The sequence below is a fragment of the Tachysurus fulvidraco genome, chromosome 5, assembly GCF_022655615.1.
Source record: "Tachysurus fulvidraco isolate hzauxx_2018 chromosome 5, HZAU_PFXX_2.0, whole genome shotgun sequence".
Classification (NCBI taxonomy): domain Eukaryota; kingdom Metazoa; phylum Chordata; class Actinopteri; order Siluriformes; family Bagridae; genus Tachysurus; species Tachysurus fulvidraco.
The window spans coordinates 33,126,872-33,145,613 of NC_062522.1; the positions used below are offsets into that span (position 1 = coordinate 33,126,872).

Sequence of the window (18,742 nt, forward strand, 5' to 3'; positions counted from 1 at the left end):
TTATTTTTACAGTGAAATGAAAAGTCAGAGTTCAGTGTGATATATTTATATATATATATTAAAATGTAAAATATATAATTATTTTCTACTTATAGTTTATGTATAAATAAAATCGTTTTTTTTTTTGTTATAATACATTTGATATACAGCTGATATAGTTCTGTTTAGGTATTATTCATACAGCAGGCACACACACACACACACACACACACACACACACACACACACACACACACACACACACACACACACACACACACACACACACAAACACAAGTGAGAGAGAGATAGAGAGAGAGAGAAAAGGTCTCTCTCTGTACACAGTAGTGAAATGTCGCCACCTGCTGGACAACTCAGAAACTACTACTATTAATAATAATAATAATAATAAATCATTTGTACAGAATGTCACTCTTCAGTTAAAATGACGAAGCGAGATAACAATTTTCACAGCAAACACTGAAGTTTTTATTAAAGACTTGCAAGAAAATTAACAGAAATAAATGTACTAAAATTTTAAAAATATATTTCCACATTGTTTAAAAGAAGCTTTTATTGCAAGAACAGCAAACTGACCAGGATTGTTTAAAAAGCACAAAAAGAGTGTAAATGTGTTAAAGAAATATAAAGCTCAACATAGTGAATAATTTTATGCTGACACACAGACTGGACCCCTTTTTGTGATGATGGAGATAAAACAACACACCAACAATACACACCGTAACCATAGAGATTGCTCTCTAGAACAGATCAGATATTATCATTAATCCAGCCGAGTGTGTAATTAGCTGTAAATAAAAGCCTTGAATTAGTACATGATTTTTTTCAATGTTTCTAACTGTGGATGATTAATCAGATTTTTTTTTTACAAAAACGATTTGTTACGTAAGTTTAAGTCTAATCCTGGAAACACATAGAAGGGTGTTGCCTTACCATCCCTATTCGTAACATTATACAGTTCAGTGAGCTCTGATTCCAGCCTATTAATGTCGGGGTGTCTCAGATTAAAACTCTCCATTTTAGCTAAGTAGGCCTTCACTATGAAATTATTAGGATCTTTTATATTGCGGCAATAATAAGCGCTCCAAGCATGACTGGGAATGTTAATTCCTTCTTGATATTCTCTTCCATCTCTTGTCATGTTCATCCAGTTCCTCCCTGGGACGACTCCGGTCACAATGTACACTAGGTGATTTTTGTCACGTTTGCAGCTTTTATTTATGTCATTAAGCATCGGGGTCTCCACCCGTTTAACCCATTTTTCGTTGCTGGCTGGTGCTTGTGGAGCTATGTTAGTTAAAGCGAACGTGGAATCTGCTTGTTCCTGATCAGCAGTAAACCGACATGGAAACACTTGACCTCTAGTAAACCCTGTACATGAATAATCAGAGTACACGGCCTGGTTAAATGTCTTTGATGCTGTACTCGGGGAATCAATCATCTCTTTCGAGTCTTTATATTCTTCAATATCTTCCAGCTGTTATGGAGGAGAAATGAAAGAGTAGTGAATTAAACACAAAGATATAAATCAGCTCACTCAACACACTCTACATGATAAATAAAACACATTACACATGTTATTGAATAAATAATGAAATATTTAAACACATCGACTGACCTGAGGCTCAATTTTCCACTCATCTCTGCGGACAGTCTTTCCTGCCTGTAAGAGTGTGTAGGCCGAGTAAACAGGGATCCTCCTCACAGTGTCGTACACGGTGGCAAACCTGTAGCTGTTGTCCCAGCGCTGGCAAATCTTCTTATACTGTTGTCCAGGGAAAATAGTGGGGACGATGAAGTCATTTGTTGTTTTCGGGTTCCGGATGAAGAAGTTAGGACAGGATTGTTTAAAAGAATTAACAACCTCCGTCAGGGTCAGTGAGGAGAGAGAGGAGAGCAGGAGCACCAGAGCGAGGAGCTGCATCCTGACACACGATGGAGGAGTGTGTGGTGAGGAAGAGTGTGTGATGTTGATCTCAGGAGAGCAGAAATCTTCATGGGACAAAATAGCAGAAGAGTTCTCAGATACAGATTCAGTGCTTCAACCCACAATCAATTAAAGCGATTCACACTTACTGAGAGATAGAGATAGAGCGAGATAGAGAGAGAGAAAGAGAGAGAGAGAGAGAGAGAGAGAGAGAGAGAGAGAGAGAGAGAGAGAGAGAGAGAGAGAGATATTTTCTCACCACAAGCTGCTGGAGCTTGATGTTGGAGTTCAGTAGAAGATGTGAGATGATCACAGGAGGAGATCTTTGTACAGAGATCTTTATCTGTAGAAGAACCGGCTGGTCTCTCGCTCTCCTGTCTCAAATACTCGCCTTTTTATATCACTGCTGTCACGTTTTACAGTGGGGTTAATAATGAAACTAACAGACATCAGCACTGCCAAGTCTCTCAGTGTTTCACAGACGTTCCACAACAGAAGTGTAATTATAAACAGATAAAGTTTCTGATGGTCATTCAGAAACTTTTTAAACTGAACAACACTGTGTTGTTATGGTGTAAGAGGAATAACACACTTGTGGATATGTTGTTATGGGACAATTTGGATTATTGGAAAATATATATGGAATATTTTCCTGTAATTTTCCAGTAAACTGCTGGAAATTCACATTTAGCCAATTCTTTCATCCAAAACAAATTACAGTTTCAGAAAAAAGTCTGAGCAGTTGAGAATTAAGGGCATTTATCAGGAGTCCAACAATGGCAGCATTGTAGTGCTGGGATTTGACCTCATAGCCTTCCAATCAGTAGCCCAGAGTCTTAACAGCTGAGATACCACTGAACAACACAGCTTATAAATAATAAAGTCATCCACACAGACAGGAATTTGTGTGAAGGTGGAGATTCTGTTCATGAGCTGTTGAAATGTGACCAGGACACCAACACAAAGGAAAAGAGAGAAGGACAAACTGATGTACACTGAAGAGTGAAAAGCAAAGACTTCATACTGAAAACTGGAGATTAGGGAATCTACTAATATCTATTTTATAAGCAAACAAGCAGATTGGTGTTGGAGGAGTGTGAAAGACAGGACATTAATTATCTAAAGTTCGCCAGAATTGACTGTTGGACATGCTCCTCAGTGTTCCTGGGAAATTTTTCAAATTTTAGTTTCAGTACTTCCCGAAAGAGAAAACAGAAAATATGATCACACAAGAGATTATTACAAGCCTTTTCCCACCTTGTTGCCAAGCTGAGAAACATCCTGTCTGTATCTGTAGACTCAGGCGTCAGTCAGGCGTACACATAATACATCCCATAATATTGTTCACTATTACATCAGACTTGCACATTTCATGAACAGAAAATACATTAATTAAGGCATCTACAGATCTACCAGCTCGACTCTGTGATACTAAAGAGGAGATATGAACTCCATGTGATCTTTTGCATCAAGACAACATTTGTTTGACTGATGAATGCTAAAACTGGGGGAACACATGGGTGTAACTGGAAAAAAGCATTATATGAAAGTGAAAGTGAAAGTCACGTGACATACGGCTAAGTACTGCATTTAACCCATCCAAAGTGCACACACAGCAGTGAACACACACCCGGAGCAGTCAATATGTCCATTGAACAGTGGAAAGACTCTTTTTAATTCAATTAACATTTATTTAACTTCAAACATTTTTTATTTTTTCTAGCAATTTATTCTATAACACACACATTATGTATGTATATACAGTATGTATATAATGTGTGTGTCTTTATAGTACACATATATTTACAATAAAGTGCTCACTAAGTATATATTACACATTTATTTATTATTATTATTGACGTGAATGTGTGGAACAGAAGCCCAACTCACCAAGACGAGACATTAGTGTTGTTTATTGTTAATAATACCGTCTTGGTCGTGTCCAGCAGTTTAACTGCAGTCTTCATGCAGCTGATTGATGTGACTGTATGTCATCACAACTGACACTGAGTCATAAACAGTCTGTGGATAAACAGATGCATTGTTTGTATAATGAATGATCAATAGTTCAGTAGTTTCAATAACAGCATCAACAAAATTATTCTAAATATGAATTCAGAAAAGGGGGGTCATGGTGGCTTAGTGGGTAGCACGTTCACCTCACACCTACAGGGTTGGGGGTTCGATTCCCACCTCCACCTTGTGTGTGTGGAGTTTGCATGTTCTCCCCGTGCCTCGGGGGTTTCCTCCGGGTACTTCGGTTTCCTCCCCTGGTCCAAAGACATGCATGGTAGGTTGATTGGCATCTCTGGAAAAATTGTCTGTAGTATGAGAGTGTGTGTGCCCTGCGATGGGTTGGCACTCTGTCCAGGGTGTATCCTGTCTTGATGCCCGATGATGCCTGAGATAGGTACAGGCTCCCCGCGACCCGAGAAGTTCAGATAAGCGGTAGTAAATGAGTGAGAGAGAGAGAGAGAGAGAGAGAGAGAGAGAGAGAGTGAATTCAGAAAATGCCAATCACACACTACCTTTTTTATTTATGTTTTCACAAACATACAATGTTTGTCAATTCTCAAATAAAAATCCACTGATTGTTTTGACCCGCCCCATATCCCTGGTTCGGCGAATGACTGTTTTGCCCTGTTCGGAATTGTTAGGACTTGCCGTTAGGAACTATTAGGACCTGTTAGGAATCGTTTGAAGTGTGTTAGAATCAGTTTGGAATTATTAGGAACTGTTTTAAGGTCCATTCACACGTATTGGGCCTTAGACAACTGAACCTTGGTGAGACAGTGTTTCATTTCTACCCTTCTGTCTTTTCCTTTTTGTCTTTTAGCAGCTTTTCAACCAGAGATAATCTGGGGGCACTTTTGATCTACATATAAAAAACACAGTCAGAAACCGAGTTGGTGGTAAAAGCAAAGAAATAAAAATGATATTTATTTTGCTGCAGCAAAAGGCGTCTTCCATACAGTGCAGAAGTCTACACAGTGAAGAGGCAAAGATTAGTGATTCAGATCTCCCTTTTATCCCCTAGGTGTGTGCTTGTGTAACTTTGTATTGTGTGTGTTGATATGTGTGTTTATGTGACCTCAGTCCCTCAGTAAAGTCAGATCTTATCAGGCATGTGCACCCACACTCCCCTTAGTTATCATCCTTTTAACACATGGAACATTTGTGGCAGGAATGTTTATGGCAGGAACATGGGTTTCCTGTTATCTCCCTCCATAGTCTGACACACAGAATTTATTATAAAGTATATATAACACTCATGTTATTTAAAATTTCTACTACAATAATATTTCAGTGTCCTTCAGAAGGTAATGCAAGTTTGCTGGACTTTTCATGCAATGTCTTCTCTTAAACCATATACTGTAGTAATAACTGATATAGTAATTAAAGTTGAATCGAAGTTATTAATAGATTACTGCAGCCATAATCCACATTAGTTATCATTTAAAATATTTATATTTTTATAATAAAATAATTTAAATCCGGCTTTGTTTGGTGAACTGAACACCACTACAATTTTACAGTTTAAATGATTCCCAAAACATCACCAAAGTGTATTTGATCTTCTTCTTTTTGCAGCTGATTAGTGATTTGTTCTATTTGATAAATGGTTTTGTCAGGGTTAAAAGCTGGGCAACGCACAAGGCAAAACACAGGTTGTCTTTGTGGTAAAATAAATGTACAGATGACATAAATTTATACATTTTGTATATAAATATGTATAAAAATATGTTGTGTTGCATCACCGATGTGACTGGTGCATTTTGAATTAACCACAACAAGAAAAATGTCTTATCACCGTTTTATTTGTCGATGTAGTTGACGTCTTCATACACAACACTCATGACAATTTGAGACTCTGATCTGGCATCCATGGTGGCTGAAGACTCTGGAATGACCCCCTTAAAGGCTGGAGACTCTGGAACAATGTCCCACCAGGCATGACGTGAGCAGGCACTGACCCGACAAGGCATGAATGATGAAGAAGATGATGCAAATGAGATTAGAAGATTTTAATAAGACAAAAGCACAAAGTAATCCAGGCAAGAGCAAAACAGGCCACAAATCATGAGCACACAAAACACCCATTACAGACAACAAACAACAAACAAAAACTCAGGGTGAAATACACACAAGGAACCAATGACAAATGCAAAAAAATGTTTTTTGATGCAATCAATTTACCTTTTATTATTATTATTATTATTATTATTATTATTATTATTATTATTAATGGTGGTTAGCTGTTACCTATATTTAGGTAATGTTTCTATAAAATCTCCACATGCGCGCACACAACACACACACACACACACACACACACACACACACTCACACACACACACACACACACACACACACACACCTCTCTCTGTTCACAATAGTGAAATGTCGCCACCTGCTGGACATTCAAACACTACTAATAATAAACCCTGTGTACAGAAAGTGTCACTGTTCAGTCTGATGAAATGAAGATTTATTAAAGATCTGCAGGAGATTTAACAGACAGAAATGTACCAATGATACAGAAATACAACAAACAGCTTGGTATCAGTCTGTTTCCTTCTAATTCTACAACACAACTCATTTAAAAATAGTCAAAACAACTACAAAGAGATGAAAAATAAGACGTGTCTTTAATACAGAAAAGTGTAAATGTGACAAAATGCTGTAGGATAAGAGGAATAAAACACTTGAGGACGTTCTGTTACAGGAATATAATCAGTTTCTGCAGGTGAAGTAAAGCACACCAAAGATTCTCTGATTCATTATAAACATTTGTTGAAGTAATTTGATGAAGCAGTTTTAGGTCAAACCAGAGAAACAGATGGAACGAGCTCGGACTGTACTCAAGTCAAACACAAATCACCAAATACTTTGAAATCCTGATTATTCAGATTATACAGACTGCGGAGTCGTCTGTTCAGAATATCAACACTCAAACGGGTTATTTCATAAGATTTGGGGTTCGGTTCATTTTGCCGAACGAGGTAGGCTCTTGAAATTTTCGTGTCCCTATTGGTGTAACAACAGAACGCAGTCCAGTAAAAAATGGGAATGTTAACGCCTTTATCAATTATCTTATCCTTTCTCCTTATGGGTATCCATTTATTCCCTGGAACTACTCCAGACACTATAAATGCCTCGATTTTATTGTTTTGTCTGCACACTCTCTGTATCTCTGCCCTCATCGGTGTCTCTACTTCTGTTGCCCATTCGTCATTGCTGTGTTGTGTTTGTGGTGCTATATTGGTAAATGTGAAGGTGGAGTCTGCCTGATTCTGATCAGCAGCATATTGATTTGGAAACACATGACCTCTAGAATAATAAATGTCATTTTCTATAAAGTCTCTGTCCACAGCCTGGTTTAAAAACCCATTCATCTCATCATTGGCGATCTTCCTCATTTCTGGATCGTTCCTTATGTTTTCCAGCTGTTAAGAAGAAAGACAAAGGAGGTGTCAGTCTGTGAAAACTAGTATTAATTTCATCACCTATTTTTAATTTAGTCTTTGTCTTTGTCTTGGGCCAATTGTCCTTGTGAGTTTTAGTCATATTTAGTCATTCACATATCTTTTTTTGTTAGTCAAGTTTTAGTCGACTAAAAGTCTTTCAATTTTAGTTGTTTCAGTCAAAAAATTTTAGTCTTTTTTTAAAATAACATAATGCTGATTAATGAAAAGCCAAAGATCAAAACTGCAGGTGTACTGTGTGTGTGTGTGTGTGTGTGTGTGTGTGTGTGTGTGTGTGTGTGTGTGTGTGTGTGTGTGTGTGTGTGTGAGTGTGTATATATAGTAAATTACCAACTTAATGCAAGTATACATGGTATTGCACACACCATTATTGATGATATTTGGAGCAATATTACATGTAATAGTTAAACTTGATTCCCTTACATATACATTTGCTTTTAAGCCTAATTATTCATTTTGATTATGATGTGATTGTGACAGGGGAAGAGGTTTCAGGTTGGGGGTAAAGAGTTTTTTCTGTCACCACTTTTGAATAAGAAACAATATCAAGGCTATAAAACTTGTCAAAACTCTGCGAATCACAAAAGTATCAGTGAGAAGTTGAGAACACTCATTTAAACAGTGCATACACTCGAACTTGACTGTACATCACATGTTTTACTTTACTGATACTGCTTTTAATCATAATGCAAAGACCGGTCATCTGGACATAAGCTGTCATGCACAATAAAAGCGCCTGCACAGCGACAGGAAATATAATTTAACCCAAAAAGCCGCCTAGACGGTGGACTTGCGCTCAGGATTATTTTTTTTTGAGCGGCGTGTGGACGAATTTTTTCTACGCACACACTATTTTATTTCTTGATAACAGACCGCTGCTAACTATAACACACCGTTGCCATGAAAAACAGAGCGTTGCCATGGACCGAAAGGATTGTAACCGTAGAGACGGAGCGCAGAGACAATTGTAGACGAAAATTTTAACATTTTTGTCTCGTATTTTTTCGTCAACAATAGTGCATGTTAATTTAGTCTTAGTCAACGTTTTTGGACAGTGGTGCAGTCTTGTCATTGTCTCGTCTTAGTCATGAAAAGAAAAGGTTGTTGACGAACATATTTCGTCTCGTCTGACGAAATTAACACTAGTGAAAACTCATAAATACGTTATTTACTGGAGTCAAAGAGGGTTTGTGAAAAAAGGTTTTCAGTGATGTTTAACTCATGAACTGAACACTGCATTGTGAAGCAGGAAATGAGATGAAATAATGAATTGACTCAGTGACTGATTCTTACAACTGAGTGACTCATTCAAAACAACTGAATCGTTTGCAAACAAATTATATGTAATGATTTGCTAGAGTTTTTTTTAGAACAGTCAAACTCTGTGTGTCAAACACTTCACTTACCTGTGGTTCATTTTTCCACACTTCGCTCTGAATTGGTGGATTTCCCCCTAAGAACGTGTAGGCTGAGTAGACGGGGATCCTATTGTTCGTGTCATACAGCGTAGCAAATGTGTATTTGTTGTTCAGGAACTGACAAATCTGCTTATACTGAGAGCCTTTGAAAACAGTCGGGGTGATGATTTGTTTACCATTTGGGCTTCGGATGAAGAACATGGGACAAGACTTTTGAAAATTTATCACAACCTTCGTAAGGGTCAGTGAGGAGAAAGTGGAGAGCAGGAGCACCAGAGCGAGAAGCTTCATCCTGACACACGGTGGAGGAGTGTGTGATGAGGAAGAGTGTGAGATGAGGAGTGTGTGAGAGTGAGATAAAGAGTGTGTGAGATGAGTGTGTGAAGTTTGCACCAGATGATGGAGAGAAGAAATCTACCTGCAGTCCTAAAGATGAACAGAAGAACCACAACACAAATGTTTGATTTATTTACTGCATTTACTATCAGTACTTGAAGTAATGTAATATAGAGTAATATTGATGAGTAAAGTGAAGTAATAAAATATAGAGTAATATTGATGAGTAAAGTGAAGTAATGTAATACAGAGTAATATTGATGAGTAAAGTGAAGTAATGTAATATAGAGTAATATTGATGAGTAAAGTGAAGTAATGTAATATAGAGTAATATTGATGAGTAAAGTGAATATTGTGATTATCATGAACGCAGACCGTTGAGCTACAAGCTGCTGCTTCGTCCTGCAGTAAAGTCAGTTTCATATTCAGACAGTCGGGTGTTTGTGGTGTTTTCTGTCCTGTTCTAAGTTAGGAAACTCTTCAGTCTGCTAGTTGAAGTAAAACTTGGTTTCGATTCTGGACCTTTGTTAATGTTATTTAAACAAGACAATCAGATAGAATAGATTTTTGTCCCCCAAAATAAGAGAAAGAGAGAGAGAGCGATCCTGGAGTAGAGAGTTGAGAAGAGGAGAGGGAGAGAGAAAGCAGAAGAGAGAGAATGCGAGAAATATGAGGGAAGGAGAGAAGAGCAGATAGCATATTTCGATGTATAGGAGTGATGATAGAGCACCCCCGATAGAGAGGAGAGAGCTGAGAGAGGAGATGAGAAGAGGAGATTGAGAAGTGAGACCCGTGAGTAGCGATGAGTAGATAGAGAGTGTTGTGTTGTGTGTGTGAGAGAGAGAGAGAAGAGAGAGAGAGAGAAGAGCGAGAGAGAGAGGAGGAGGAGTGAGAGAGAATGAGAGAGAGAGACTGAGAGGAGAGAGAGAATGTGCTGTGGTGTGTGTGTTGTGAGGAGAGCGAGAGAGCGATGAGAGGAGAGAAGGAGAGAGAGAGAGAGAGAGAGAGAGAGAGATTTTCTCACCACAAGATGCCGGAACTTGATGTTGGAGTTCAGTAGAAGATGTGAGATGATCACAGGAGGAGATCTTTGTACAGAGACCTTTATCTGTAGAAGAACCGGCTGGTCTGTCGCTCTCTTGTCTCAGATACTCACCTTTTTATAACACTGCTGTCACCTACACTGGTCACATGTTACAGTGGGGTTATTGATGAAACTAACACCTTACACACACATCAGCACTGCCAAGTCTCTCAGTGTACCAAGTTAAATAGGAAAGTTATTTATGCTGAAGATGCTATAATGTTTCACAGACGTTCTACAACAGAAACGTTATTATAAACAGAAGTGTATGATGGTCATTCAGTAAATATTTAAATGGGAAATAGTGATGAGTGTTTCTGGTGTAAGATGAATAACACACTTGTGTATGTGTGTTTTCTGAGATTTACCAGCAAGCTGTTGCATTTTACTCTTACTGCAGTAACATCAATTTCATATTCAGACACACACACACACACACACACACACACACACACACACACACACACACACACACACACACACACACACACACACACACACACACATATAAAGATAAGATAAGATAAGACAAGATAAGATAGGATAAGCTATACCTTTATTCATCCCACAATGGGTAAATTTCTCTGTTACAGCAGCAAATATAAATAAAGAGAATAAGGAATAAAGACATAATATAATATACAGTATAAACAAAAATGTAAAAAAAGGAGTAGTGGTTACACTGAAGACATATTGCACACAGGTAATATTGCACATTTTTCAAAATTTCTGTTATTGCACATGTTTAAAATACTTTGTTATTGTTGTCATTTCAATTAAACAGTAATAACAGTGTGTATTATGGTGACTGGTTCACTGGGAGCATCTTTGATTGTAAAGTCTAATACATTACAAATAATACAAAATAATACAATACACCATTCAACAAATTAATCTTGACAGTTTTATTACCCCTGAAGGACAAAGGTCATGGCAGCTATCATAAATTTGTGAGATGGTCACAGGAGGAGATCATAAAGATTAAGAGATCAAATTCATAAAAAATAAAGTTTATTATTTGTTTGTACAGGTGTATTTTTAAAGTTGTATGTGTCGAGGTCATAAAAAGTAATGCTGTCATTTGTTTACAGAGATGTAGCCTAAAAGTTCTTTAGGAATAATGTTGTAGATAGTTAAAAAGTCTTGTGTGACACAAACACACTCTCAGCTAATAAATGGCAATAAGAATCATATGTTAATTGCTTCCTTTTACAGAAGGAGCATTAAGAGCAGTGTACTCTTTATTTGTTTGTACAGATTTAGGATAATTTGCATATTTTTAGATTTCTGTGGAATAGGTTTACACACACTGCACTGCTCGGAAAGTCACAGAGAAGCATTCAACAGAGGCCAAGTCTGCAATCTGCAGTGTCACACATCTGACACACATGCTGGGTGAACACTGGTACAACACTCAGAGTTTTTCGACTCCTAAGGAAACCCACCAGACTATAAACTTTTTCCTGACTCGATTAATATATATTTTATTCACAAAAGAACTGTTACGTTATAAAACATACGTTCAATGAGCGTTCAATGTGGAGCCCCGCCCCTATCTCGGCTATGCGGACCACATCTCTGTTATACTAATTCCAGCATACAGACCCCTCGTCAGACTCTAAACCAGTTCTGAAGCAGGTGAAATCCAGGAGCCACCTCTGCTTTTCAGGACTGCTTTGAGTGCACTGACTGGAACATCTTCAGGGAGTCTACATCTACACGGCATCAGTGACCAGCTACATCGGTATGTGCATTGACGACGTGACCGTCTCCAAGACCATCACCACACGCTCCAAACAGAAGCCATGGATGACTGCTAAAGTGCGTGCACTGCTGAAGACTAGAGATCTAGCCTTCAGAACAGGGGACAGGGCAGCCCTAAGAACAGCAAGGGCCAAACTGTCCCGAGCTATTAAGTAAGCAATTCTCAGCAGGGTGCTCAGGGAATGCTCACAACAGCTAGCGGATGTCTTTCCTGACATCTTCAACATTTTCCTGAGTAGTGCTTCCTATGTGTCTCAAGACAACCACCTTCATCCCATACACATATACTGTATATATATATATATATACACACACACACACACACACACACACATACACACACACACACACACACACACACACACACACACACACACACACACACACACACACACACACACGTATATGAACTCCACAATTTATAAATAATAATGTCATCCACACAGACAGGAATTTGTGTGAAGGTGGAGATTCTGTTCATGAGCTGTTGAAATGTGACCAGGACACCAACACAAAGGAAAAGAGAGAAGGACAAACTGATGTACACTGAAGAGTGAAAAGCAAAGACTTCATACTGAAAACTGGAGTTTAGGGAATCTACTAATATCTATTTCCATGTAAAAGCAAACAAGCAAGGTGTTGGAGGATTGTCAATTTTTCTAAAGTTCCCCTGAATTGACTGTTGGACATGCTCATCAGTGTTCCTGGGAAATTTTAGTTTTCGTACTTCCCGAAAGAGAAAACAGAAAATATGATCACACAAGAGTTTATTACAAGCCTTTTCCCACCTTGTTGCCAAGCTGAGAAACATCCTTTCTGTATCTGATGCTGAGAAGCTAGTTCATGCATTCATGACCTTCTGTGCGATGAAGATTTTGGACCTCCACAGAGATGAGGCCGACTCTGAGAATCCTGAGACATCTAGAGATTTTCCAGCTCCAGTTAGACTCTGCGATACTAAAGAGGAGATGTGAACTCCATGTGATCTTTTGCATCAAGACATTTGTTTGAACGCAGCTGATTGATGTGACTGTATGTCATCACAAACGACACCGAGTCATAAACAGTCTGTGGATAAACAGATGCAGTTTGTATAATGAATGATCAATAGTTCAGTAGTTTCAATAACAGCATCAACAAAATTATTCTAAATATATGAATTCAGAAAAGGGTGGGCATGGTGGCTTAGTGGGTAGCACGTTTGCCTCACACCTCCAGGGTCGGGGTTCGATTCCCGCCTCCGCCTTGTGTGTGTGGAGTTTGCATGTTCTCCCCGTGCCTCAGGGGTTTCCTCCGGGTACTTCGGTTTCCTCCCCTGGTCCAAAGACATGCATGGTAGGTTGATTGGCATCTCTGGAAAAATTGTCTGTAGTATGAGTGTGTGTGTGCCCTGCGATGGGTTGGCACTCTGTCCAGGGTGTATCCTGTCTTGATGCCCGATGATGCCTGAGATAGGTACAGGCTCCCCGTGACCCGAGGTAGTTCGGATAAGTGGTAGAAAATGAGTGAGAGAGAGAGAGAGTGAATTCAGAAAATGCCAATCACACACTACCTTTTTTATTTTTGTTTTCACAAACATACAATGTTTGTCAATTCTCAAATAAAAATCCAGTGATTCTTTTGACCCGCCCCATATCCCTCGAATGACTGTTTTGCCCCGTTCGGAATTGTTAGGACTTGTCGTTAGGAACCATTAGGACCTGTTAGAACCTATGTTAGGAATCGTTTGAAGTGTGTTAGAATCGGTTGGGACTTATTAGGAACTGTTTAAAGGTCCATTCACCAGAGGGTGCTCTATGCCCGTATTTATTCATACAGAAAATAGTGTGGAGGATCCACGCACTAAACGTATTGGGCCTCAGACAACTGAACCTCGGTGAGACAGTATTTCATTTACATTTACGGCATTTAGCAGACACCCTTATCCAGAGTGACTTACAACTGAGGGTTAAGGGCCTTGCTCAGGGGCCCAGCAGTGGCAGCTTGGTGGACCTGGGGTTCAAACCCATGACCTTCCGATCAGTAGCCCAACACCTTAACCACTGAGCTACCATCTGGGGGCACTTTTGATCAATGTCCTCTCTTAAACCATAAAGTAATAACTGATATAGTAATCAAAGTTGAATCGAAGTTATTAATAGATTACTGAAGCCATAATCTGCATTAGTAATCATTGAACATATTTATATTTTTATAATAATTTATATCCGGCTTTGTTTGGTGAACTGAACACCACTACAATTTTACAGTTTAAATGATTCCCAAAACATCAACAAAGTTTATTTGATCTTCTTCTTTTTGCAGCTGATACGCGATTTGTTCTATTTGATAAATGTTTTTGTCAGGGTTTAAAAGCTGGGCAAGGCATAACAGGTTGTCTTTGTGGTAAAATAAATGTACAGATGCCATAAATTTATAAATTTTGTATATAAATATTTATAAAAATATGTTGTGTTGCATCACCGATGTGACTGGTGCATTTTGAATTAACCACAACGAGCAAAATGTCTTATCACCGTTTTATTTGTCGATGTAGTTGACGTCTTCATACACAACACTCATGACAATTGGAGACTCTGATCTGGCATCCATGGTGGCTGAAGACTCTGGAATGACCCCCTTAAAGGCTGGAGACTCTGGAATAATGTCCATGACTGCTGAAGGCTCTGCTGTCATGAGCAGGCACTGACCCACCAGGCATGACATGAGCAGGCACTGACCCGGCAGGCACGAATGATGAAGAAGATGATGCAAATGAGATTAGAAGATTTTAATGAAACAAAAGCACAAAGTAATCCAGGCAAGAGCAAAACAGGCTGCAAATCATGAGCACACAAAACAGCCATTACAGACAACAAACAACGTACAAAAACTCAGGGTGAAATACACACAAGGAACCAATGACAAATACAAAAAATTTTTTTTTGATGCAATCAATTTACCTTTTATTGTTATTATTATTATTATTATTATTATTATTATTATTGTTGTTGTTGTTATTAATATTATTATTATTAGTAGTAGAAAAGCTGTTACCTATATTTAGGTAGTGTTTCTATAAAATCCCCACATGCGCACACGCTCACACGCTCACACACACACACACACACACACACTCACACACACACACACACACACACACACACACACACACACACACACACACACACACACACACACACACACACACACACACACACTCACACACACACACACACACACACACACACACATACACACACATACACACACACACACACACACACACACACACACACACACACACACACACACACACACACACACACACACACACACACACACAAACAGCTCTCTCTGTACACAATAGTGAAATGTCGCCACCTGCTGGACATTCAAACACTACCAATAATAAATCCTGTGTACAGAAAGTGTCACTGTTCAGTCTGATGTAATGAAGATTTATTAAAGATCTGCAGGAGATTTAACAGACAGAAATGTACCAATGATACAGAAATACAACAAACAGATTGGTATCAGTCTGTTTCCTTCTAATTCTACAATACAACTCATTTAAAAATAGTCACACAACTACAAAGAGATGAAAAATAAGACGTGTCTTTCTTTAACACAGAAAAGTGTAATTGTATGAAAATGCTGTAGGATAAGAGGAATAAAACACTTGAGGACGTTCTGTTACAGGAATATAATCAGGTTCTGCAGGTGAAGTAAAGCACACCAAAGATTCTCTGATTCATTATAAACATTTGTTGAAGTAATTTGATGAAGCAGTTTTAGGTCAAACCAGAGAAACAGATGGAACGAGCTCGGACTGTACTCAAGTCAAACACATATCACCAAATACTTTGAAATCCTGTTTATACAGACTGCTGAGGCGTCCGTTCAGCATATCAACACTCAAACGGGTTATTTCATAAGATTTGGGGTTCCGTTTATTTTGCCGAACGAGGTAGGCTCTCGAAAATGTCGTGTCCCTATTGATGTAACAACAGAACGCAGTCCAGTAAAAACGGGGAATGTTAACGCCTTTATCAAATCTCTTATCGTTTCTCCTTATGGGTATCCATTTATTCCCTGGAACTACTCCAGTCACTATAAATGCCTCGATTTTATTGTTTTGTCTGCACACTCTCTGTATCTCTCCCCTCATCGGTGTCTCTACTTCTGCTTCCCATTCTTCATTGCTGTGTTGTGCTTGTGGTGCTATATTGGTAAATGTGAAGGTGGAGCCTGCCTGATTCCGATCAGCAGCATATTGATTTGGAAACACATGACCTCTAGTATAAGGAATTCTACTCTTTATATAGTCTCTGTTCACAGCCTGGTGAAAATACCCATACATCTTTTTATCAGAGATCTTCTCCATTGCTGGATCGTTGCTCATGTTTTCCAGCTGTTATGAAGAAAGACAAAGGAGGTGTCAGTCAGTGAAAACTCATAAATACGTTATTTACTGGAGTCGGAGACAAAGAGGGTTTGTGAAAAAAGGTTTTCAGTGATGTTTAACTCATGAACCGAACACTGCAGGAAATGAGATGAAATAATGAATTGACTCAGTGACTGATTCTTACAACTGAGTGACTCATTCAAAAACAACTAAATCATTTTCAAACAAATTATATGTAATGATTTGCTAGAGTTTTTCTTAAGTACAGTCAAACTCTGTGTGTCAAACACTTCACTCACCTGTGGTTCATTTTTCCACACGTTGTTCCGATCTGTCTGTTTTTCCCCTAAGAAGGTGTAGGCTGAGTAGACGGGGAACCTATTCTTCGTGTCATACAGCGTAGCAAATGTGTATTTGTTGTTCAGGCACTGACAAATCTGCTTATACTGATAGCCTTTGAAAACAGTCGGGTGAAGATTTGTTTACCATTTGGGCTTGGAACAAGAAGACTTTTGAAAATTCGTCACAACCTTCGTAAGGGTCAGTGAGGAGAAAGTGGAGAGCAGGAGCACCAGAGCGAGAAGCTTCATCCTGACACACGGTGGAGGAGTGTGTGATGAGGAAGAGTGTGAGATGAGGAGTGTGATGAGAGTGAGATAAAGAGTGTGTGAGATGAATGTGTGATGAAGAATGTGTGAAGTTTGCACCAGATGATGGAGAGCAGAAATCTACCTGCAGTCCTAAAGATGAACAGAAGAAGATTTATTTACTGCATTTACTATTAGCACTTGAAGTAATGTAATATAGAGTAATATTGATGAGTAAAGTGAAGTAATGTAATATAGAGTAATATTGATGAGTAAAGTGAAGTAATGTAATATAGAGTAATATTGATGAGTAAAGTGAAGTAATGTAATATAGAGTAATATTGATGAGTAAAGTGAAGTAATGTAATATAGAGTAATATTGATGAGTAAAGTTAATATTGTGATTATCATGAACGCAGACCGTTGAGCTACAAGCTGCTGCTTCGTCCTGCAGTAAAGTCAGTTTCATATTCAGACAGTCGGGTGTTTGTGGTGTTTTCTGGTCCTGTTCTAAGTTAGGAAACTCTTCAGTCTGCTAGTTGAAGTAAAACTTGGTTTTGAATCTGGACCTTTGTTAATGTTATTTAAACAAGACAATCAGATAGAATAGATTTTTCCCCCAAAATAAGAGAAAGAGAAAGAGAGAGCGAGAATGAGAGAGAGAGAGAGAGAGAGAGAGAGAGAGAGAATGAGAGAGAGAGAGAGAGAGAGTGAGAGAGAATGAGAGAGAGAGAGAATGAGAGAGAGAGAATGTGTGTGTGTGTGTGTGAGAGAGAGAGAGAGAGAGAGAGAGAGAGAGAGAGAGAGAGAGAGAGAGAGAGAGAGAGAGAGAGAGAGAATAAGATTTTCTCACCACAAGCTGCTGGAACTTGATGTTGGAGTTCAGTAGAAGATGTGAGATGATCACAGGAGGAGATCTTTGTACAGAGATCTTTATCTGTAGAAGAACCGGCTGGTCTCTCGCTCTCCTGTCTCAGATACTCGCCTTTTTATAACACTGCTGTCGTGTAGACTGGTCACATGTTACAATGGGGTTATTGATGAAACTAACACCTTATACACACATCAGCACTGCCAAGTCTCTCAGTGTACCAAGTTAAATAAAGTTAAATAGGAAAGTTATTTATGCTGAAGATGCTATAATGTTTCACAGACGTTCTACAACAGAAACGTTATTATAAACAGAAGTGTATGATGGTCATTCAGTAAAAATTTAAATGGGAAATAGTGATGAGTGTTTCTGGTATAAGATGAATAACACACTTGTGTATGTGTGTTTTCTGAGATTTACCAGCAAGCTGTTGCGTCTTACTCTTACTGCAGTAACATCAATTTCATATTCAGACACACACACACACACACACACACACACACACACACACACACACACACACACACACACACACACACACACACACATATATAAAGATAAGATAAGATAAGATAAGATAAGACAAGATAAGATAGGATAAGCTATACCTTTATTCATCCCACAATGGGTAAATTTCTCTGTTACAGCAGCAAATATAAATAAAGAGAATAAGGAATAAAGACATAATATAATATACAGTATAAACAAAAATGTAAAAAAAGGAGTAGTGGTTACACTGAAGACATATTGCACACAGGTAATATTGCACATTTTTTAACTTTACTGGATTTTTTATTTTCTGGTGCAGGTCCCGAGGTGTGATTCCCCCTCTGTTGAGATTTTCACAGTTCTTCAGCCCTGCTTTTGTTGTGCAAACGCGCC

General features: G+C 38.5%; 3 protein-coding genes across 3 annotated transcripts; all 3 read right to left on the reverse strand.

Moving 5' to 3' along the window:
• Positions 1 to 467: 467 nt before the first annotated feature.
• On the reverse strand, positions 468 to 2,339 carry LOC125141184 (endonuclease domain-containing 1 protein-like). The gene is made up of 3 exons (XM_047813404.1): positions 2,187 to 2,339; positions 1,619 to 1,992; positions 468 to 1,477 (listed from the first exon to the last, which is right to left on the reverse strand). Exons 2-3 carry the CDS (start codon positions 1,922 to 1,924, stop codon positions 866 to 868), a joined length of 918 nt encoding a protein of 305 aa, XP_047669360.1. The 5' UTR covers positions 1,925 to 1,992; positions 2,187 to 2,339; the 3' UTR covers positions 468 to 865.
• Positions 2,340 to 6,789: 4,450 nt separating this feature from the next.
• On the reverse strand, positions 6,790 to 17,986 carry LOC125141262 (endonuclease domain-containing 1 protein-like). Its single transcript, XM_047814128.1, has 4 exons — positions 17,843 to 17,986; positions 17,036 to 17,142; positions 8,820 to 9,165; positions 6,790 to 7,374 (listed from the first exon to the last, which is right to left on the reverse strand). The coding sequence occupies exons 3-4, from the start codon at positions 9,120 to 9,122 to the stop codon at positions 6,790 to 6,792; spliced, it is 888 nt and encodes a 295-aa protein (XP_047670084.1). The 5' UTR covers positions 9,123 to 9,165; positions 17,036 to 17,142; positions 17,843 to 17,986.
• Positions 15,641 to 16,882, reverse strand: LOC125141189 (endonuclease domain-containing 1 protein-like). The gene is made up of 2 exons (XM_047813416.1): positions 16,702 to 16,882; positions 15,641 to 16,408 (listed from the first exon to the last, which is right to left on the reverse strand). Exon 2 carries the CDS (start codon positions 16,397 to 16,399, stop codon positions 15,833 to 15,835), a length of 567 nt encoding a protein of 188 aa, XP_047669372.1. The 5' UTR covers positions 16,400 to 16,408; positions 16,702 to 16,882; the 3' UTR covers positions 15,641 to 15,832.
• Positions 17,987 to 18,742: the final 756 nt, after the last annotated feature.

What these genes read in the sequence shown, in the direction of transcription:
- LOC125141184 (XM_047813404.1), bottom strand. Translation starts at nt 1,924, where the DNA reads ATGCAGCTCCTCGCTCTGGTGCTCCTGCTCTCCTCTCTCTCCTCACTG. An exon ending in AGTGGAAAATTGAGCCTCAG is followed by an intron (nt 1,478 to 1,618) that starts GTCAGTCGATGT and finishes CCTCCATAACAG; the next exon opens with CTGGAAGATATTGAAGAATA.
- LOC125141262 (XM_047814128.1), bottom strand. Translation starts at nt 9,122, where the DNA reads ATGAAGCTTCTCGCTCTGGTGCTCCTGCTCTCCACTTTCTCCTCACTG. An exon ending in TGTGGAAAAATGAACCACAG is followed by an intron (nt 7,375 to 8,819) that starts GTAAGTGAAGTG and finishes TCTTCTTAACAG; the next exon opens with CTGGAAAACATAAGGAACGA.
- LOC125141189 (XM_047813416.1), bottom strand. Translation starts at nt 16,399, where the DNA reads ATGAGCAACGATCCAGCAATGGAGAAGATCTCTGATAAAAAGATGTAT.